Source organism: Megalobrama amblycephala, linkage group LG5 (genome assembly GCF_018812025.1).
Source record: "Megalobrama amblycephala isolate DHTTF-2021 linkage group LG5, ASM1881202v1, whole genome shotgun sequence".
Taxonomy (NCBI): Eukaryota; Metazoa; Chordata; class Actinopteri; order Cypriniformes; family Xenocyprididae; genus Megalobrama; species Megalobrama amblycephala.
This window is the reverse complement of record NC_063048.1, coordinates 37,476,161-37,498,782: the sequence shown is the minus strand read 5'-3', so window position 1 is coordinate 37,498,782 and position 22,622 is coordinate 37,476,161. Positions and strand designations below refer to the sequence as shown.

General features: G+C 35.7%; 3 protein-coding genes and 1 long non-coding RNA gene across 8 annotated transcripts in view; 3 read left to right on the top strand and 1 right to left on the bottom strand.

The window, feature by feature from the left end:
* The first annotated feature begins 3,047 nt into the window (after positions 1-3,047).
* On the top strand, positions 3,048-5,468 carry LOC125269280 (zona pellucida sperm-binding protein 3-like). Its single transcript, XM_048192175.1, has 8 exons — positions 3,048-3,646; positions 4,148-4,266; positions 4,347-4,450; positions 4,532-4,709; positions 4,852-4,969; positions 5,049-5,131; positions 5,201-5,292; positions 5,377-5,468. Exons 1-8 carry the CDS (start codon positions 3,095-3,097, stop codon positions 5,445-5,447), a joined length of 1,317 nt encoding a protein of 438 aa, XP_048048132.1. The 5' UTR covers positions 3,048-3,094; the 3' UTR covers positions 5,448-5,468.
* A 2,025-nt stretch (positions 5,469-7,493) lies between these two features.
* Positions 7,494-9,821, top strand: LOC125269278 (zona pellucida sperm-binding protein 3-like). Its single transcript, XM_048192174.1, has 8 exons — positions 7,494-8,092; positions 8,530-8,648; positions 8,725-8,828; positions 8,899-9,076; positions 9,211-9,328; positions 9,409-9,491; positions 9,572-9,663; positions 9,737-9,821. Exons 1-8 carry the CDS (start codon positions 7,535-7,537, stop codon positions 9,805-9,807), a joined length of 1,323 nt encoding a protein of 440 aa, XP_048048131.1. The 5' UTR covers positions 7,494-7,534; the 3' UTR covers positions 9,808-9,821.
* Positions 9,822-10,732: 911 nt separating this feature from the next.
* On the bottom strand, positions 10,733-11,876 carry LOC125269279. The gene is made up of 6 exons (XR_007185067.1): positions 11,778-11,876; positions 11,545-11,592; positions 11,366-11,373; positions 11,221-11,250; positions 11,101-11,124; positions 10,733-10,981 (listed from the first exon to the last, which is right to left on the bottom strand). It is a non-coding gene; the product is annotated as an uncharacterized LOC125269279 (long non-coding RNA).
* Positions 11,877-16,833: 4,957 nt separating this feature from the next.
* LOC125269277 (coiled-coil domain-containing protein 9B) overlaps positions 16,834-22,622 on the top strand; it is a 46,776-nt gene continuing 40,987 nt past the window's right edge. For 3 of the 5 annotated variants that reach the window (XR_007185065.1, XM_048192170.1, XM_048192167.1), the window contains exons 1-2: positions 16,835-16,964; positions 21,414-21,520. Coding sequence is in view for 3 of the 5 variants with exons in the window: in XM_048192170.1 (XP_048048127.1) it covers positions 21,443-21,520 (78 nt within the window). In the remaining 2 variants the exon portion in view is untranslated. Of the gene's footprint in view, positions 16,996-21,413; positions 21,521-22,622 lie in introns of all 5 variants that reach the window. The other 2 variants (XR_007185066.1, XM_048192168.1) reach the window with 2 other exon arrangements.

The window sequence follows — 22,622 nt, the reverse complement described above, 5'->3', positions numbered from 1 at the left end:
AGATGACTGCAGAGACCGATAAATTTGCGAGATGAACCACTGATGTAGTGCAGACTATAACAAAATAAAGTTAATTACTGTAAGCTTAAAAATATAATTGACACCCACTTTTGATAAAATCTTTGATCTATGTCCGCGAGTAACCTCAAACGCGCATATGTATGGGCGTGGTGAAAAAATGCGGAACTACCTGCTATTACTGGCTGTAGTTTTAAGCCTCTGGCCAAAAAAGCCTCCGATGACGCAAAATTACGATTTTTGCGTCATCGGAGGCTTTTTTACAGAATAAAAATGCATAAATCTCTCATCTCGGGCTGATATGAAGGGGGAAAGCACGGTAATTCGAAAATACTAGTGGTATTCTACTAATACAAAGCTTAATGCTAAATCCTGAAGTAACCCTTTAACTTTGATATTATGAAAGACACTGCTGGATTCGGTGGTCAAATAGTCTGTTGTCCAGTTTGAATACTTCCAATGGTATCTTACTGTACAACCATAGCTGCACGGAGGTGTTGATGTTGTGTGAAGGATCTTCAAACAATTACCACTGTATTTGAAGGATATTATTTGAGGTAAACGGTAAGATTTTCTTTTTAAAATACTTTGTCAGTAATGCGGCAAGTCAGACAATTGTATTTACACTGCAATATAAGTAGGTCTATCTGTTTCCACTAAAAATAGCCTATAAACATCCTATAAGATATCTTCAGCTTATCAGCAAAACTGTATAAATTTGAATCGAATTGTTTTAAACTTTGAAAATACTATTTGGCCAGTGGAAATAAATGAATCAACTCAGGGATGGACTGGGACCAAAAATCGGCCCTGGCATTTTGGCCCAGACCGGCCCACCACCACATAAGATCACAAATACCACCCGTCCTTCCGCATATATATATATATATATATATATATATATATATATATATATATATATATATATATATATATATATATATATATATATATATATATATATATATATATATATATATATATATATATATATATATATATATATATATATATATATATATATATATTATATTATATAATTTATATAATTTCATGACTATATAGTTTACTAATATATATAATTTCATATAATTTCATGACTATATAGTTATAGATTACTAATATATATAATTTAAATTAATTAATATAATTAAGTTTATATAATTTATGCACAATACTTAGCGTGGTTATTAATTATATTTTTTGGGGGGACAGCACTCAGATAGGGGGGGTCCTGACCCCCCTGTCCCCCCCGCTATTTACGCCCCTGCTGCTACTACCGAAAACATTTGTGTCAATTTGACACATTTGGCAGCGTTTTTTTTTCTCTCACGCAGCTTCTCTGCACCTCCTTTGCGTTTCTTCTCCATGATCACCATCACACTGAAACTGCGTGCAGGCAGAAATCCTATATCTTTGCACAGTACCATGATTTTTTTTTTTTTTTTTTGCGGTCGGCGACCATCGGCCCCAAAAAGCACGTCGGCCCACCGGGAAAGTGCCCAGTATGCCAGATGGCCAGTCCGCCCGTGAATCAACTCTATTTTAAAACCTTTATCTGAAGTATTTTATACAATTTTGTTTTTATGGATATTTTGATATAATTATTCTAAAACATAAAGAGGATATTGGATGATTTTTATCAATGTAATGTGTATTGCACAAATGGCATTTATAGTCCTTATCTAATATTTTCCAATGTCTCTTATCTTTGACGGTGTTAACGATGGTGTCACGTGATGGGAATATGCATGGAAATAATATGCAGATGAGGTTATGCATAGTAAAACTAGGTGTCGTAAGCTCCATATATGGTGATTTCGGGAGGAGACAGGGTGGAGATGCACGTAGCCTACGCACAATCTTCTACTGACTGGGATTTATAAAGGGATTTGTGCGCAGGTTCTGGCGTACACATGGTTTTATAAATCAGATTTTTTTTTTTGTGCATACGTACACTTTTAGGATGAAATATACGCAAAGTTTTATAAATGAGGCCCCTGGTTCTAGGGACCCACTGATGTGCACATTTTGTATTTCTCTCTTATTTAACACACTTGATTCAGATTATCAACTCATTAGGTGAGAGTTCCACTAACTACTAAGAATGGAAAAGTTTTGTGTACAGACGACTTTTATCAAAACAATCCCTGTTCACATGGATCTGTGAAAATGATTATAATTACTGTATTCTGCTGCCAAGCCAGTTGTTGGCGATGATGCTTTGTAAAGAAACATTATGTGCCTATAGAGTAGTGCAGGTATGACGTCAGAACCCAGAAAACTAATTTGCTGCTGGTTCCTTTTGAATATTTCTAGGGAGTTGTATAATGTGTTTTTTGTGTGTGTAAAATAAAGCCTATGGTAAACAACCTCGCAATACTTTGACATTTTTTACAACATAAATTACACACACCAATAGTGAAAAAGGCAAATTTTCAAGTAGTTAAAACTTAGATTTTTAATAAGTAGCTAGAAAAGACAGTTTGGGGTTTGAGTGTGTATGTTGTAGAACAAAACGTCAAAGGATCAAGTTATGTTTAGCACAGGCTTTGTTTTATTAATAAATTGAAAAACCCCATTATAAAACCCCATATGAAAACCAGTGGTGAATTAGTCTTACAGATTCTGATGTCATACATGCACCACTTTATAGACTAAACGTGTAATACGCATTCGCATGACGTCACCACTTTCACTAATTCATGTTTTTATAGTTTACACACAGACAATAATTGTATCGTTTTCAAACACTTGCACTTTGAAACCCATTTTTAAAAGTTTGCATTTTTAGGCCCCCAAAATGCTGCTGTTCTGTAAATAATTGGCCAAAATGCATAAAAAGTTTTCAGTTTTTAGTTGAAAATGGTGTCATGTAAATGCCCCCTCAATGTGTCAGATAAAAGAGACAAATGCAAAATGTGCAGAGGGGTGGGTCTCCAAGATGCTTAAACTCTACAGGTCCAGAAGAGAATTAAAGGTAATCAATTAAGCTAAAAGGGGAGGAGCCACCTTAATTCAAAGCTGTACAAAATGGCCAAGCAAAGCACTGGTGTGTGTTGTGGCATTTGTGTTAATGTTTGTTAGAATGGAGTTTCTGCAAGGTGTGTTAGTGGTGGTTGTGCTTGTTGCATTTGATCTGCCTGATGCGTGGGGAAGTTTGAGGTACAGTCAAAGTCCAAGAAGCATGAGGCCAAAATCAGATCCAGCTTCCAGAAGTCCTGGCCTTTCTCCTCTAGGGCTCTGGAACCCTTTGCAAGTGGCTTCTCAGAGTCCTCTGAGTCCTGTCTCAAGAAACCTTGCACAGGATCCTTTTGGTCTTCAGGAGAAGCAGCTGTTGCAGGGTCCAGTGAAGCCTTTGGATTGGAGGTATCCCACTGTTCCTGAAGTGCAGAGAGAGTTGGCGGTGGACTTCCAGTTGAGGCAACCTGTGACTCCCAGCAGTGTAGCTGTTCAATGCAGTGAGAACCGGGTTCTTGTAGAGGTCCAGCAGGACTTGTTCAGCAATGGTCAGTTGATCCAGCCAACTGGTTTGTCTCTAGGTGGATGTCCTGTTGTTGGTCAGGACACTGAGTCTAGGGTGCTCATCTTTGAGTATGAACTACAGGACTGCAACAGCGTGCAGATGGTAAGAACTCTTTAATCTTGATGGGTTGTTGTGGCAGAGGATAGCCAAAGTCTTTCAAGTCAGTTCACGTGGCTGCTATATTTGGAATTCCACAGTAGATGAAACCAAGTCGTATCTGTTTGAATGTGTAAACCCTGAATTCTCAAACTACTTTAAACTTGCTCTTAAATACCCTTGAAACCGACAATCTATCATGAACCATTCCATAACTGGAGTGAACGGTGCTTGAACATTAGAGCAAAGGATTTATCATACTTGTTTTTTTTTTTTTTTCTTTAACCACCCTGGAACAGCTAATGTGTATTTTTAATCCTAAATGCATGTCTTCACTGACTAGCTGTGGCTTCACCTGAGCTTCTAAGGGCAGCTGTGCTGATGCAAAGTCTATGCTCTTTAGGCATTAGTGCAGTGTTGTAATTTCTCCCATTCATGGCAATATAAGACCACTGTCTTGGTGTATCAAGTCTTTGTTACCAAAAAGGTTATCCCAATCTCTTACAGATGAATGAGGATGAGCTTGTTTACACCTTCTCTCTTACCTACACCCCTGAGGCACTTGCTGGTACTCCCATTACCCGGGCTGATGGTGCAATTGTTGGTGTTCAATGCCATTATCAAAGGTAAGTGGACACTTTAACTTTCTGCACTGCTTCTTGTGCAACTGGTAGACCATATTAACTGGTACCTTCATGAACCGCAGACTTCAAAATGTAAGCAGTAATGCCTTGAGGCCAACATGGGTCCCTTATGCCTCAACGGAGGTTGGTGAAGAAGTCTTGCTGTTCTCCCTGAAGCTCATGATGGGTTAGTACAGGTTTATATCTCTAACCTTGTGATTGTGGCTGTGCCTAAAATGTTTTTTTTTTTTTTTTTTTTTTTTGGTAGATGATTGGTCCTATCAGAGGCCTTCAAACTCTTACTTTCTGGGTGGCGTTATTAACGTTGAGGCGTCTGTGAAGGTGTACAACCATGTGCCTCTGCGTGTGTTTGTGGACCGCTGTGTGGCCACTCAAGGACCTGATGTGAACGCCCTTCCGAGATATTCCTTCATTGAGAATCATGGGTAAGGTCATGGCACTTGATTCTATAGGACTGTTTTAGTTGCTTTTTGTAACTACTATGTCACTAAGGTATCAAGTAACTAGATCTAAACCATGTCTTGGTCGACATTCATGAGTTGCTCTTTGTGATGACTTTGTCGTCAGGTGCTTTGTGGATGCCAAGGCTACAGCTTCCAGCTCCCGCTTTATGCCTCGGTCTCAGGAAGACAAGATCCAGTTCCAGCTGGAGGCGTTCATGTTCCAGGAGAGCTCCAGTCCTTATGTATGTACCACAAATGGCATTAACTTGACTTTTTTCTTCCCATCTGCTTCGGTTTTGTGACCTTGTCTGTCTCTTGCAGATCTACATAACGTGTATGTTGAAGGCAACTATTGCTTCTGTACCCAGTGATGCTCTGCGCAAATCCTGTTCCTTCGCCAATGGGTATGTATGTTGCACTTTTTATTAAAGTTGACTGCTCACATTGATGGTGCCATGTCTGTCTTGTTACAGGTGGTCTGCTGCTGATGGAAACCACCAAGTTTGTGGTTGCTGTGACTCAACATGTGGTCCTGATGGTGAATTTGCGGCTGCTCCCTATGGAGGTTGGTAGCTCTTGCATTTTCTAAGGTTGCTCTTGATATTTCGAGTGCTTTATTTATTCGTTTTCCCCCTTTTCCTCTCTCTAGGCCTTCAGTGGGAAGGCAAGGCATCACTTGGTCCTGTAATGGTTCAAGGGCGAAAAGCTGTTTCTCAATAAAACTGACAATCCTTGCATGCATCCGACTTGTCACTGCTTCATGTCTGGTTGAACTGCTCTTAAAGTGCTCTTGAAGCATTGGTTTACACTATAATTTTTAGTTTGATGGCAGCATTCTTGGTGACGTTACCCATGATGCTTAAGAATTTGGCAAATGATTTCAAAGGGGCTCTGTGGGGACTGTACCTCTTTTATAAAGCACATAATGAAACAAATGTTGACTAGTGTACAATTTATTGAGAATAAGTTAACCACTTGAATTCTAATAATGGTACAAGACCTTGTCACTCACACATGATCTAAAGCTAATGTTAAGTGTCTCCTTAACTCAGTTGATTGTCTAATACTCTGGTAAATTGTTCTGTTGCCCCATTGGCTTGGAAAAGCTTGTGGCTTAAAGGGTAGATGCAATTGGGTATCAACACAATGAAATTACACCATATTTATGCAAAATCATTCCTAAAGAGATCATATACAGGGAAAATGAGTACTAAAATAGATGATTGAGGAATATCACATGATGGGGGTGCTGAGGCACACTCCCATTTGAACATAACTTTTTTTTTTTTTTTTTTTTTTTTTTAAATCAGTTAAGGGCATGTCAAAGAATGTCTATATGTTGCAATATGGTAGCATTCAATATGATTATTCATAAGATCTAAGTACAGTCAATTTCCAAGGGAGTTCCTTGTAGCACTGTGAGTAATGTAACTGTCCATATCATATCCCTGTGCTCTCAAAGCTTGTGTATATGCATATTTTGTGATAATTGCTTATTATATATAATCAACTTCCAATTAAATGTTTATGAATCTCTAGTCTCATTCATTTGAGCTCAGCTCACAGGTCTGTGAAAATGCTGTATTTTGCTGCCAGGCCAGTAGTTGGCAATGTCACTTTGTAAATAAATACTATGTGCCTATAGACCAATTTGGTGTTTGCAAACAGCGATGATGTTTTTTTGTGGGCGGAGCCTAGCTGGTTGCAGAAAATGACAGTTGAGCAGTAGAAGTCTATGGAAGCCACGAAATAAAAGAATAAAAAAAGTTAATTTCAAGTTTATATCTCACAATTCTGACTTTTATTTCTCGCAAATCTGAGTTTACATCTCACATTTCTTACAAAGAAAAACAGAATTGTGAGATATAGCCTACTCGTTATTCTGTCTTTTCTGAATTGCAATTTATCCCGCAATTCTGACTTTTCCCCCCTCAGCATTGTGAAATAAACTCACAACTGCGAGTTATAAAGTCCGAACTGGGAGTAATAAACACGCAAATGCAGGAAAAAAAAGTCAGAATTGTGAAATAAAAATTGTTTAAAAGTTATCTATGTAAAATATTATAGGTTTAAATTATTTTAATTATAATTATTTCATGCCGTGTAACTGCTATGTATGTATGTCCTCTGAACTGCATATGTGAATTATGTAGACTTACTGTTTACATCAAATTCCTGCTTTAATAGTAGACTAATCCTTGCAGGTGTCATCAGTCCAGTCTGTAAAACGTCTCATTTATCTTCAAAGGACGTTTTCAACAATGGTTTTCTTTAAAAATGAAGACTATATTTTTTGCATTCCGATTCCAACATCCAGAGGCACAACAAAACATTTTTCTCTTATTCTGTGGATTTTGCACATTTTCCTTCAATTGCTACCGCTATTTTTCTGCAACCAGTATGCGCGCGCAGCTGCAAGTGACGTAATTGTGACGTCTGCTCCAAAGTGGTCTATAGACTGAACACTTAATATGCATGCACACGTCACCGTTTTCACACATTTGCATTTTTGTAGTTTACAGAGACAATAATTGTATTGTTTTTAAAAAAACTTGAAACACATTTTCAAAAGTTTGAATTTTTAGGCCCCCAAAACACTGTTGTCCTGTAAAGGAATTGCCAGAATGCATAAAAAGATTTTAGCTGAAAATGATGTCATGTGGTGGGTCCACAAGATGCTTAAACTCTACAGGTCCAGAGGACAATCAAAGGTAATCAATTAAGCTAAAAGGGGAGGAGCCACCTTAATTCAAAGCTGTACAAAATGGCCAAGCCAAACACTGGTGTGTGTTGTGGCATTTGTGTTAATGTTTGTTAGAATGGAGTTTCTGCAAGGTGTGTTAGTGGTGGTTGTGCTTGTTGCATTTGATCTGCCTGATGCATGGGGAAGTTTGAGGTACAGTCAAAGTCCAAGAAGCATGAGGCCAAAATCAGATCCAGCTTCCAGAAATCCTGCCCTTTCTCCTCTAGAGCTCTGGAACCCTTTGCAAGTGGTTTCTCAGTTTCAGAGTCCTCTGAGTCCTGTCTCCAGAAACCTTGCACAGGATCCTTTTGGCCTTCAAGAGAAGCAGCTGTTGCAAGGTCCAGTGAAACCTTTGGATTGGAGGTATCCTGTTGTTCCTGAAGTGCAGAGAGAGTTGGCAGTGGACTTCCAGTTGAGGCAACCTGTGACTCCCAGCAGTGTAGCTGTTCAATGCAGTGAGAACCGGGTTCTTATAGAGGTCCAGCAGGACTTCTTCAGCAATGGTCAACTAATCCAGCCAACTGGTCTGTCTCTAGGTGGATGTTCTGTTGTTGGTCAGGACACTGAGGCTAGAGTGCTCATCTTCGAGTATGAACTACAGGACTGCAACAGTGTGCTGATGGTAAGAACTCCTTATTCAGTGTGTGAAGATATCCAGAATTCCTTTCAAGGTGTGTCCGTTCACATGGCGGCTGTTTTTGCAACACTTTGTAGTGGCTATTTTGTGCATTCAAGACCAAGTCCTATTGATTTGAATGGGGGAAATCCCAAGATCTGAAACCATTTGCTAATCCTCCTTTTGATTTTAATGTTATTTCAAACCAGCAACACTATCTGACATGAATGGACCCATAATTTAAGGCCTGTTCACAACAAGAGAAACTAAATCAGTATTCACATCAATGCACATTAAGCATGTGCTGCAGTTGTCTTCTGCTGCTTTTAAGTGTTTGTCCACTATTTTGCACAATGCACTTTGTCCTGTACATGGTAATGAGTGCACCATCTTGGTATGATGTCTCTGTGAGAATCTCGTTTCAACTACTTTTAATCTTCCAGATTAATGAGGATGAGCTTGTCTACACCTTCTCTCTTACCTACACCCCTGAGGCACTTGCTGGAACTCCAATTACCCGGGCTGATGGTGCAGTTGTTGGCATTCAATGCCATTATCAAAGGTAAGTGGTATTTGACTTTCTGCATGCTGCTTGTGCAGCTTTGAGACCATCTAATGGGTACCTTCATGAACCGTAGGCTTCACAATGTAAGCAGTAATGCCTTGAGGCCAACATGGGTCCCTTATGCCTCAACGGAGGTTGGTGAAGAAGTCTTGCTGTTCTCCCTGAAGCTCATGATGGGTTGGTGCAGTTTCTTTGGACCTTTTGTTCTTGCAAAAGTGGCTGTGTCTAGTGTTGCTTTCCTTTGCAGATGATTGGTCCTATCAGAGGCCTTCAAACTCTTACTTTCTGGGTGGTGTTGTTAATGTTGAGGCGTCTGTGAAGGTGTACAATCATGTGCCTCTGCGTGTGTTTGTGGACAGCTGTGTGGCCACTCAAGGACCTGATGTGAACTCCCTTCCGAGATATTCCTTCATTGAGAATCACGGGTAAGGTCATGGCACTTGATGCTATAGGGCTCTCTTGTAACTAGTCTAGTTGCTTGCTGCTATAGTGTTTGTGTTTTTTTTTTTTTTTTTTTTTTTTTTTTTTTTTTTTTTTTTTAAAAACCACTTCTCGTCAGGTGCTTTGTGGATGCCAAGGCTACAGGTTCCAGCTCCCGCTTCATGCCTCGGTCCCAGGAGGACAAGATCCAGTTCCAGCTGGAGGCATTCATGTTCCAGGAGAGCTCCAATCCTTATGTATGTACCAAGAATATCAGTCAGTTTGATTGCTCTCCCCATCTGCTTTGGTTTTGACTTCTTTCCTTTATCCCTTACAGATCTACATTACATGTATTCTGAAGGCAACCATTGCTTCTGTACCAAGTGATGCTCAGCGCAAATCCTGTTCCTTCACCAATAGGTATTTTTTTTTTTTTTTTTTTTTTTTTTTTTTATTAAATTGACTGTTCAAGTGGCAGTGTATGATTTGTCTTGTTGCAGGTGGTTTGCTGCTGATGGAAACGACCAAGTTTGTGGTTGCTGTGACTCAACATGTGGTCCTGATGGTGGAATTGCTGCTTCTCCCTATGGAGGTTGGTAGCTTTTGCTCTTTGTAAGGTTGACATTTCAAGTGCTCAGTTTAAATTATTTTTTCCTTCTCTCTAGGTCTTCAGTGGAAAGGCAAGGCTTCACTTGGTCCTGTAATGATTCAAGAGCAAAAGACTCCTTATAAATAAAATTGAGGAACCAATTCTTGCTTGTATCTGTCTTGTCACTTTGTCTTGTCTGGTTTAACTGCTTTTGACTTGGTTCATTCTGTCAGTGTAGGGAAATTGATTTGTCCCAGATGGTACCTTTACAGTTCCTATAGTTGACTCTCTCAAAACAATTTAATGTAAGCTTTTAAGTGTATAGGGTTTTTTCTCTAGCTAGTTGATTTTGGTTCATGGCTTGTGCTATAATGTTATAGGAAATTAATGAGGGTGAAAAATATACTTCTGAATTGGGCTTTCACTGTTTTTTTGGAGTTTTTAGGTGGTCTTCCTATTAAAAGGTAGGTAGTAAGTGACCTTTAGTCCCATTAGCAGCCTCAAATGGAATTGAGATCATTGTTTTTAAACATGTTTCACAATACACCCTTGGAGTTTCTGGACTGGCAGTGGTGACTTGCTGGTACATGCATTCTTTGAGATGAATAGGAATGCTAATGGAGTGCACTCCAGGTATTGTCAGAGCATTTCCCATTTTGAGATCCCCCACCACCTACAAAATGGATTGTTTTATAAGGTTTTTTTTTTTTTTTTTTTTTTTTTTTTGTCATGTTGCAATTAGTTCAGTTTGATATTTAGGGTGCCAAACTTGCAGATGTGCTTGGCTTCATTTTATCCCATAGCAGGTGGATTATACAGTAATCACAAAAAATGGCTGATTGTGACACTAGTCAAAGATAAGGTCTCACATTAAACCTTTAATGTATTGACTGGAATTTGAGAATCCCAGTGGACCACCTTAAATGTTCATCACTTACTATATGCAACATATCGGGCATTGTTTCTTGCATAGCACTGTTTCACAGTGAATGTCAATCTTTGAGTTTGAGGACCATTGACTCTGTTTATTGCTTCCCAACAGATTTCCAATAAAAACACTCATGCTTAATGATTAAAAACAGACAATTTTTTTTTTTATTGGTGTTTTAATTCATTACTTGGATGCAAAGTTGAACTGAAACCCAGTTTTGTTGCATGGACCATCATATAGTCTCAGGCTTTGAACTTAAATTCACTTTTTTCCTTTTTGTTCAGGTCCTTTTTTCCCATGTTCACCACCTCCGTGACCGTGACCATGACCGTGTCCTTGACCTTGCTGACCTTTGCCTTTGCCTTTGCCTTGGCCTTTTCCATGCTTCCCCTACAAGACATAGCAATAAATTCAAAGGGGTAAGATGTCTGATAATAGATGGATAACAGATGTCTGTTACTGGATCTGTTAAAAGTGCATTATTGTTTTCACAATTAAATTTTTTTTACCTTTTCACCTTCATCTCCTGAGCCCTATGAGACAGGAAATATGACAATATGATTAGCATAAAATGGAAGTTATTGAACTTTTTATGTAGAAGTGTAGAAAGACTGTTATTGTCTTCATACCTCAGAGTGAGAATCCGAATCTACGCAATCCTGTTAATATACAGTGTATCAGTGTATCATTCTTTAAAATGAAACTTTTAATCAATCCATATAATTGCTATGCACAATTAAAAAGCATATTTGATAGGAAATGCAAATATCTCACCTTCTTTGCTGCAGAAGACGTTAGGAAAACAAAAACACACATAAACAATTGTTTTTTGATGGCATTTAGTCAAAACAGTTGGAAAAGTGTAAACGTAAAACATCTTGAACATTTAATAAAATGTCTTTCGATGCCACAAACAGAAAGATGTCAGTATATTTATATGAAATATCACTTACGTGGGTCACTCATGTTGAGACTGTCTGATATGCAAATTGGCAGTAACACTGAACAATAAAAAAGAGCCATAAGTGAATTTTCCTTGAATAATTCCTTGTTATAATCAGCAAATTAAGTTTCTTAATGGACTAAATTATTTAATCTGTTTTGGTATCTGCGTCATCAGACAGAATCATGCATTTGACAAATATCTCTCAGTCCTGTTGCAGCGAATAAATGAGGAATGTCTTACCTTTTGTCTTGTCTTGCTCTTTCAGTGTGGAAATGCATTTTCTGGCTGTATTTATACACCAGATCCGCCCTCCTCAGGTGACACGATACCTGTTCATCCGCACCCAAGAGTGGATAAACAAGTCTGTGTCTGTGTGCTCATATGAAAAGAGCCGGTTGATAATTATTTGGTTGAGTTTGGCTGTAGTTTCTAGATATGCTACAAATGTGTCTCAGATCACCTCTATTAGTGTGTTTCATGTATTTGAGTGGATGGCTGATGCATTGAACATTGGGTAACACTTTATTTCAATAGTTCACTTAATCTTTCTACCAACTATAACTGCAACTACTTGTTATCTAGCAGTCATTAGAGCATTAGTAGACTGTTTAATATCTGCTAACACTTTATTTTTGATGCTCCCCAACAGACTAGTAAGTGGGCTATTGAAATAAAGTGTAACCAACACGTGTTCAAAACGTGCAAGTTCCTCTAATAAAATGACACAAGACATCTAATCTGTGCATGTATAAACATGTGAGTTTAAATGTAAAAGTTCTGATGCTGTAAAATGGAGTAGATTTTTTTTTGCTTGTCATGGGGAGAGGAATGTTATCGTCCTATTAATGCAGTCCGGATGGAGGAACGCCCAAAATATCTTGGCAGATTCACACAAACAGACAGCAGACAGTTGAAGGAATCATAATTATTGCCTGCTTTTCCACATCACTTCACAAACCAGAAAGTCAACAAAAGTCAGAAAGATCTTTCGAGATGTCAACCAGATGTCTGTGAATGGTGTAAAGTTAAGAAACATTTTACAAAATACACACTTAGTAAAAATGTGTAAAAATTGTACCTTTAGGGGTACGACGACTTGTCACTGGGGCAGAACCCTTAAAAGGACATCTTTGTTTTTTGCTTTCTACCCCTAAAAGGTGCATATTAGAGTAGCAATATATACTACTATGAACATTTTACAGGTTGATAAGGTACAAAGTTATGCTTTTAATACTGCCCAAAGAGCTGTTTGACCCCTAAAGGTACAATTTTTGCTTTTTTTTTTCAGAGAATGAAAAAAAAGTTTACTTTCTTTTAAAGTAATTGTCTTGCATAATTCAATTAACAAACATTTTCATAAAAAATGTCAGCTGAAGTGACTTTTTAGAGCTGATTTACACCAGAATTTGAATTCTCCTCATATTTGAAGAGGTTTGCATCATTGATTCTGTTATTTTTCTGTTTCAGAATGTTTGGACTTCATTTATGAGGTAATTAAAGTCAGGAAGGTGTTTTACGTGTGTAATCCTAATTACAAAACAGATATTAGTGCTTCAATCGATTGGTAAATTAACATTATATCAGTTAATGAATTACTGTAAATTTAGGTTAAATCTGTAAATCCTAAAATTTAATTTTTTACAGTAAATTTCTGGCAACCACAGCTGCCGGGGTTTTTACCGTAAATTTAATGGATTTTTTTACAGTGTGTATTTTTTAAAAATTATTACTGTATAAACCTTTAAATTATGTTTTTGAACTGTAAAATAGACAGTAAACAAAGTGCTGTCCCGTAAAGCCTAAAATGTTGCTACCATATTTTTTTACGGTAAAGTTCTGGCAACCACAGCTGCTGTTTTTTTTACTGTAAATTTTATGAGGATTTTTTATTTTTTTTTACAGTGAGGTACACCCATTCTTATTGGTATAAAATTAATCACTAGTCATATTCAGCATTAAAACTAAGTGAATGAAAAACAGAAACTGTGCTTTAAAAAGTATATGACATTTAAAAATGTCAAATAACAAAATGTAAAACGGTCATTTATACTAAAGAAAGAGCAGCATTTGTGTTTGCTTTGATATTTGATCTATTCAGACATGATTCAATGCAAATGTGTTTGGTCACTGAATGATTTAACTTTGCCAATTGAGATTAATGATTTGAGTATCTGAAGCACAAAGACAAGAAATGTCACCTTAAAAAGCATTTTTTTAACGATAAGATAAATCACAAACATGATCTTTTAAATATAAATCTCCTGGACAGCACAGAGATGGAGACTTTTGCTCAACAGTGTCTCAAACGAAGAATTCACTAAAGATTTCCTAAGGTTATTGATTTCTGCTAAAGTTTGCATAAGTTCACATGTGTGTGATTGTAATCTGACACTAGATGTTGAGCTTTAGAGCACTGAAAAAAAAAGTGCTTGAATGCTTTATGTTTGTTTTATATTCTTTGAAACATAAAGCATTAGGGTGTTTGCTCTGTGAATCTGGATTAACTTGCTCTGTGTTTGTAAAGGTGTATGAAGAGTTGCATAAAGGCTTGAACACCCGTCATCTATAATTGATTTAATAAAGCTTGTTAATAAGCAGATTCACAGGAGAAAATGTGCTTAATTCTCATGAAATACAAAAGAAAATAGGCCTGTTTTTATTTATGCAAAATGAAGGCCTGGTTTCACAGACAGGGCTTAGATTAAAGGATTCCTTGGTTATGATTTCACATTTGTACCTTTAGTTAATGTGTAATGTTGCTGTTTGAACAACATCTGCAAAGTTACGACGCTCAAAGTTCAATGATATTTTCCATTACAGAAATCGCTTTTTAAATGACTGGTAGGGACTACAACAAGCTTCTTCCCTGGTTTGTGACATCACTAACCCTAAATTTACATAAACCCCGCCCCCGAGAACACACAACAAAGGGGGCGGGGCCATGTTGGGCTGCTTTAGAGAAGAGGAAGAGTTGTTGTAGTAGAGTGTTGTTGTCATGCCGTCATTTTACGCCGGACTGCTTCACAAACGAGGGTCAATTCAACACAAAAGATGAACATGACGGACACATGCTAGTGGATGAGTTGAATCAACTCCACAGCAACTACATCAATTTATCCACTAACCATTCAGAAACGTCTAAAAGTTGTAACTTCTTCCTGAGTCTCTCCATCAGTGTCGACTCCGGTTTGAACAATGTAAGGCTGAAAACTTTCGTCATTTTGGCTGCGTGAGATTCCCCAGCTTTGTTGTTGTTGAGCTGTTAAAGCTCCGCCCTTTTCTGGAAAGGGGGCCGGAAGCAGCAGCTCATTTGCATTTAAAGGGACACACACAAAAACGGTGTGTTTTCGCTCACAAATAGGGGCAAATTTGACAAGCTATAATAAATGATCTGTGGGGGATTTTGAGATGAAACTTAACAGACATATTTTGGGGACACCAGAGACTTATATTACATCTTGCAATATAACCCTAACCCTTTACGCCTGGATTAGTTTAATTAGGACATTTAAGTAGCTAACATTACTGGTGTGCATCTTGAGACAAAACAATGGCACTGACATATTTTCAGATATGTCTGTGCACGTTACTTTCAACAGCTCAAACATGCATTTTAGTCTGGGACTAGACTTAAAGCTTGTCTGTAAAACCGACTATTTTTTCATTTGATTTTGACTTGGACGCATTCCTGACAGGTTTTGTGAGATTCGCCTTGTCAAATTTACTTATGCAAGGTTCTTATTCAAACATTGTGCCTGTAATTATTTATGTAGAGCACAAAACAATGATGTCACATCACTTTTAACTAGGTTAACCAGCTTCATGCCAAGAAGGTGAAAGTTCTAGTTATCCTTAAAGACTAGATAAGGAACACTACAGGTTAGGGCATGATTATCATCACAGAACATTGACACGCACATCGAGAGGTTTACACTTCTAGGTTTTAAAACAACAAAAGTCAGTTCCCAACATTGTATCTCCAGGAAATTACATCATTTTTGTGGGGGAAACAGCAGCACATACATCAGTAATAATGAGTTCGGTGTCATGATGCACCATTATAGTTTTTGTTAACATTTTAAATTACATAAATCAGTTTGATACGATCATCAGATGTTTAAAAATATGAAGATAAATAATTGCGTAGATAATTAAGTTGAGGTGCAGATTTAAAATATTCCTTAAAAACAATGCAAGCATATTCAAAAGCACATTCTAGTCATGACTAGTGAAAGTTGATAGTCTGGGACTCTGGGAGGAGCATGAGTCACTCCTTTAACACCTCACACGCCTCGTCACATCTGATTGGTCGGTCAAAAGGGCTCGTCTGATCAGCACCAAACCGGCTACTATCATGAGATTTAGGTTTATTTTTAAAAGTTCAAAACACTCGTAATGCAGCATTCTTGCCGTCTGATTTTTGACATTTGTACAACGCCTAAAAATGTTTGATACTCATGAAAAGTGGTTCAAATGTGTATTTATTTATGCTTTTAAAAAAAATTAGAATATAAAATTTAAGATCACCTTTTTAAACAATGCAAAACATGACATTAAAATCCCAAAAAGCAATAAAAACATTTTAAAAATCCAGATAAATAAATGCATAGCCATTTTGCTCACATTGTTCAGTGTTTATGGGTGTTTTAAAGCTTAAGATGTAGAATTATATCTTTTGGCTAAGATATAAAAAATGGTATCTCAGTGTAACATGAAGACAGTGATATAATGGCCTGTGGTGCAGTGGAGGAGATGAGGATAACACTGGTTAGTTTTCCCTCGAGCAACAGGTGTGGTTTACGCTCGGTGTTTCAGGTGTGGTCTCTGAAACACATACCGATGTGACTATGAAAACATGCATAATAATTGGTTGCATATGTATGGATAGGACAAAGTTGCATAAACTTAGTTACTATATTAAGACTGTGCCTTAAGAGCTAGTTTGACCAAATTGCTGTTAATAAATGTTATTTTTCCAATTCAAATTACACCAATCTACCTTTTTTATGTAACAGACTTTACAAAATTAGGACCACTTCTCAAGAAAAATATTAGTGTCTTAACTATTAAGACTAGTCTATGTGGTTTATGTTTCACTGACATTCCTATATCTTGAACTAAACCACCTATGCAGAAAAACAGTTTAATCCCGCAGGCAAAGTCACTTTTATATGTTGATGCGCACTTTTAATTTAATGATCAAACACCAAAATTCATTGGGAGAACAAAAAACGACTCAAATGAGTCAATATTTGTCAGATGAATAAAATACAGAGCTATATGAAAGTGCGTAGCAGCTCAGATCACGTGGTTTCGCACTTTCGTCACTGAGCAGCAGGGGGCGCCAGATCTGATGTTAGTCACTCGAGTCAGATTCAGGCCTTCAGCCGGCTTGTTATGAACATGTGTTTTATACCTGGTTGGCAGGTAAGTGGACCCACATCCACCCTGAATGCGGGTTTGTCTGGTTATTTTATCTCATTTGGTCATCTTTATTTCTCTTTTAATGTCTGAAGTGTCATGAAAATGCTGACTGACTACAAACACGTTTACAGCACAAACAAACACAACGTAAACCAAATTATTAGCAAGATGTAGACAAAATACATCTTATTGTTATTTTTGTTTTAAAATATAGTGATATTTTGAGCTGTGTTAAATGTTTTAATCGTTAACAGGTTGTTAAACCACAAATTAACCATGGTTTTGCTACACTAGCCATAGTTTACCATGGTATTTTTAGTAAAACTGGCTACACAAATGGTAATAAATCCGCCAAAAAAGAGGGTTACTATGTTTTTACTATAATAAAAAACATGGTTAATTTTTGTAAGGACTGCAAAACCCTGCTAAGAAGACTAATGTGAATTTATGTTGAGTTTTAAACATGATTACCTTACCTGATACTTAAGTACTGTTGCTTTACTATGGTGATATGATGGTAAATAAAAATAAAAATAATATATATATATATATACACACACACACACACACACACACACACACATATATATGCATATATTTATATATATACACTACCAGTCAAAAGTTTGGGAACATTACTATTTTTAATGTTTTTGAACAAAGTCTCTTATGCTCATTAAGGCTGCAGTTATTTCATAATAAATACAGAAAAAAACAATAATATTGTGAAATATTATTACAATTTAAAATTATGGTTTTAATACTTTAATATAGGCTATTCTATTTTAATATACTTTAAAATATAATTTATTTCTGTGATGCAAAGCTGAATTTTCAGCATCATTACTCCAGCATTTATTCAAAATATATATCTTTTCTAACAATATAAATCTTTACTATCAGTTTTTATCAATTTAACACATCTGCGCTGAATAAAAGTATTAATTTCTTTCAAAACAAAGGAAGAAAAAAATGACTGACCCAAAACTTTTGAACTGTAGTGTATATTGTTACAAAAGATTTCTATTTTAAATAAATGCTGATATTTTTAAACTTTTTATTCATCAAAGAATCCTGAAAAAGTATCACAGGTTATAAAATAATATTAAGCACAAACACAACTGTTTCCAACATTGATAATAAATCATCATATTAGAATGATTTCTGAAGGATCATGTGACACTGAAGACTGGAGTAATGATGCTGAAAATTCAGCTTTGATCACAGAAATAAATTATATTTTAAAGTATATTAAAATAGAAAACCATAATTTTAAATTGTAATAATATTTCACAATATTACTGTTTTTTCTGTATTTATTATGAAATAAATGCAGCCTTAATGAGCATAAGAGACTAAAAATAGTAATGTTTCCAAACTTTTGACTGGTAGTGTGTGTGTGTGTGTGTGTGTGTGTGTGTGTGTGTGTATATGTATATATATATATATATATATATATATATATATATATATATATATCAATCAGAGGTCGCGTTAGACTTTAACATTGTCCGTCATTTTGACGGACAGGGTCGTAAAAATTCTGTCAAAATGTATTATTACCCGTCATTTTAATTATAATAACTCATTTAATTGCTTTTATTTTTGTTCACATTTTCATTTTTAATTATGAACCTACAGGACGATATATATATAGGCTTATCCATGTATTTTGAAGGACAGATTAACAGATTTAGACTGCGTAATTTCTCATGTTCAACACCCCGCAGCAGTGTTGGGCACGTTACTTTAAAAAGTAATTAGTTATAGTTACTAGTTACTTGTCACAAATAGTAACGCAGTTAGTAAATGAGTTACATCATTATAAAAGTAACTAATTACCAGGGAAAGTAACTATTACTAAATCAAATATGTAAAATAACTTGGATGCCCCTAATATTAAATATAAATAAAAAATAAATAAATTAGTCTAAAAATAAATTATTCTTGATCTGACTCGTGACTCCGCTCTTGCTTATACATGAAATTTCTCTGTACTGTACTACAGGTTACGTTTTGGTATAGCCATTAAAGAAAACATAATTTCATATTTATGTTTAAATAGTTCTATGTTATGTTTGAAATTCATCTATTTGATAATGAAAAGAGAAACAGCATGAGTAAGATAAGATGCGCAATATATCGGGAGACATGGAGTGTGTCAGACATGATTTTGACCACTTCATTAAGTTTTGTTTTATAGAAAGCCTTTCTTTAAAGTGAATTTCGTTTTGTAAAAATTGTATCTTAATTTTAATCAATGTTTCATCAACCAATTGCCTGGATGTAATAAATAAAAAGCAAATAGAACATATACTCATGACACGGAGGCGCGGCCGCGATCACTGGCGCGTGAACTGGAGCGCGTCTTATAGGCTAAATGAACCGAAACTCAGCGTATAGACTGCTTGCATCAGAGACGTGAGAAATATATCTATAGAAAGCTTGAAATATCCACTTTAACGAAAACAAAATAATTAAAAACGAAAAGAAATAGCTACTCTGATTATGTAGAAGAAACCGAATGAAATGTGAATTCTCTCTCTAGGCGCGTCCACTATGAGCAGATGATGAGAGTCGGTATGTCAGCTTCATCGTTGCAGCTGACACTGATTCAGAAAACATTACTTTATTAATAAACAATTAAAATGTCTCCTTGCTGTTTTGGTCACATTCATAAGACCAATATTGATTCGTAAATCCCAGGCTATCTTTTGGCTATACGCTGTTTTCAGTTGATGAATAAACAGAACATAGTGCGCCTCCCATCTAATAAGTCGCAATAAGGTTTAAAGATTTGTGTTGTACGGAAGAGGATTAGGGCCAAGCAATAATAAAAAAATAAAACCATCTCGAGATTAAAGTAGTTAAATTTCGAGAAAAACTCGTTAAATTTCGAGAAAAAAGTCGAGATAAAATGTTGAGAATAAAGTAATTAAATTACGAGAAAAAAATTGTTAAATTACGAGAACAAATTCGTTAAATTATGAGAATAAAGTAATTAAATTATGAGAAAAAAGTCGTTAAATTACGAATTTGTTCTCATAATTTAACTTTTTCTTCGTAATTTAACGAGTTTATTCTCAACATTTTATCTCGACTTTTTTCTTGAAATTTAACGAGTTTTTTCTCGTAATTTAACGAGTTTATTCTCAACATTTTATCTTGACTTTTTTCTCGAAATTTAACGAGTTTTTTCTCAACATTTTATCTTGACTTTTTTCTCGAAATTTAACGAGTTTTTTCTCGTAATTTAACGAGTTTATTCTCAACATTTTATCTCGACTTTTTTCTCGAAATTTAACGAGTTTTTTCTCGTTATTTAACGAGTTTATTCTCAACATTTTATCTCGTCTTTTTTCTTGAAATTTAACAAGTTTTTTCTCGTAATTTAACGAGTTTATTCTCAACATTTTATCTTGACTTTTTTCTCGAAATTTAACGAGTTTTTTCTCGTAATTTAACGAGTTTATTCTCAACATTTTATCTCGACTTTTTTCTCGAAATTTAACGAGTTTTTTCTCGTAATTTAACGAGTTTATTCTCAACATTTTATCTCGACTTTTTTCTCGAAATTTAACGAGTTTTTTCTCGTAATTTAATGAGTTTATTCTCAACATTTTATCTCGACTTTTTTCTTGAAATTTAACGAGTTTTTTCTTGTAATTTAACGAGTTTATTCTCAACATTTATCTCGTCTTTTTTCTTGAAATTTAACGAGTTTTTTCTCGTAATTTAACGAGTTTATTCTCAACATTTTATCTCGACTTTTTTCTCGAAATTTAACGAGTTTTTTCTCGTAATTTAACAAGTTTCTTCTCAACATTTATCTCGACCTTTTTCTCGAAATTTAACGATTTTTTTCTCAAGATGGTTTTATTTTTTTGTTATTGCTTGGCCCTAATCCTCTTCCGTAGTGTTGCTTTTGATATGGAACAAAGTCCAAATTCTGTCCATTTCATTAAGAAATTCAAGCAATAAATACCGTTTTGGCGCTCTTTAATGTGGCGTGGTAGATCGTTAGCTTTTGGGCACTCACCATTAGTTTCATTTTTGTTCTGGATCCAGTGCTCTGCTGCTACATTGGAGCTCACTCGCCACCAACTGGACAGAATTACAGTTACAATTTACAATAGATCGGCCTCAGTGTAATCTGTCAACGTGACGGACGGCCTTCAGATTTTTCCGACAATGACGGATCATTTTCAGTTAACGCGACCTCTGATATATATATTTACTGGTACAAAATACTACCATGAATATAGGGTGAATTCAGGGTTATTGGGACACTCTGACATTGATATGTCTTGGAAAAAGTGTCCTGAATTCACCCTCTGTGTCCGTTCAGCTGGGGTTCTTTATGTTTTCTGCCAGTGATCAAGTTTATTTTTGGATCATTTGGATATATGCCAGTCTTTCTATATACACACGAACTGTCATTGTTTCTTTCAGCTGAGAAACACAGAGCGTGAGGAATCATCATGCAACACCAAGAGCATCTCTTCATGTTCACGGACTTCTATGAGGACGAACATTATCTGCTGCAGGACGAGCCTCATGTGAGTGTTTGAAACACTTTTTGTTGTGTTCAGATCCAGATTGTGTAGTCACGCTTGCTTCACTTAAAGTCGGCATGAAATGGAAGTTGCGCTTTTCAATCAGAGTGAAACGGCTTCTCAAACAAGAACAAATGTAGGGCGGGGCTTGATTTTGTTGATTGACTGGATGGTTGTGGTTTGCTATTGGTGGATCTCATGTGAGTGACAGGTTGCCCCACCCTCATTATCAGAGAAGAGAAGAGATGTCACTGTAAAAGGGAGGGGAAGTTATTTTGATTAAAGATTACAATCAATTTAAAAATAATTATGCATAATAATAAATACTGCAATATTCCATAAAAAAATGAGAATTGTCACTTCCACGCAAAAACTTGATGGTTCTGCATAGGGCTGCACAATTATTAATTGTGATTAATCGTGTGCAAAATAAAGGTCTGTGTTTACATAATATATATGTGTGTGTTATGTGTATAATAATTATGTATATATAAATAAATACACACACGTATATATTTAAGAAAAATGTTATATTTATATATAAAATATTTATATTTATATATAATATAAATTGTATATATATATATATATATATATATATATATATATATATATATATATATATATATATATTTATACATGCATATATTTCTTAAAGATATATATATTTGTGTGTATTTATATACATAATTATTATACACATAACACACATATATATTATGTAAACACAGACCTTTATTTTGCATACGATTAATCGAGATTAATAATTGTGCAGCCCTAGTTCGGCACGAATCCCCTAGGCTGTGTGACGTATTTTAGCTTCAAAACTAATAAATTCACCAAAAGACGACAACTTTGGGGCACTGTTCATTCTAAGATTTAGTTAAACTTTAGTTTAACTTTACCTACGCAATGTGTAGAATATCAGATATCAATAAAACACATCGTTAAATTATATTTGAAAGGATTATTGTCTCTTCCATAGACATCAGCGTATATTTGCTAGTATTTATCTGCATTTAAATCCGTCTCTGGCTCAGTGTCAGCCGAAACGAGAACACAGATTTGAATTTAGCAGTTAATCACATCGGTGTGATCGTACGCT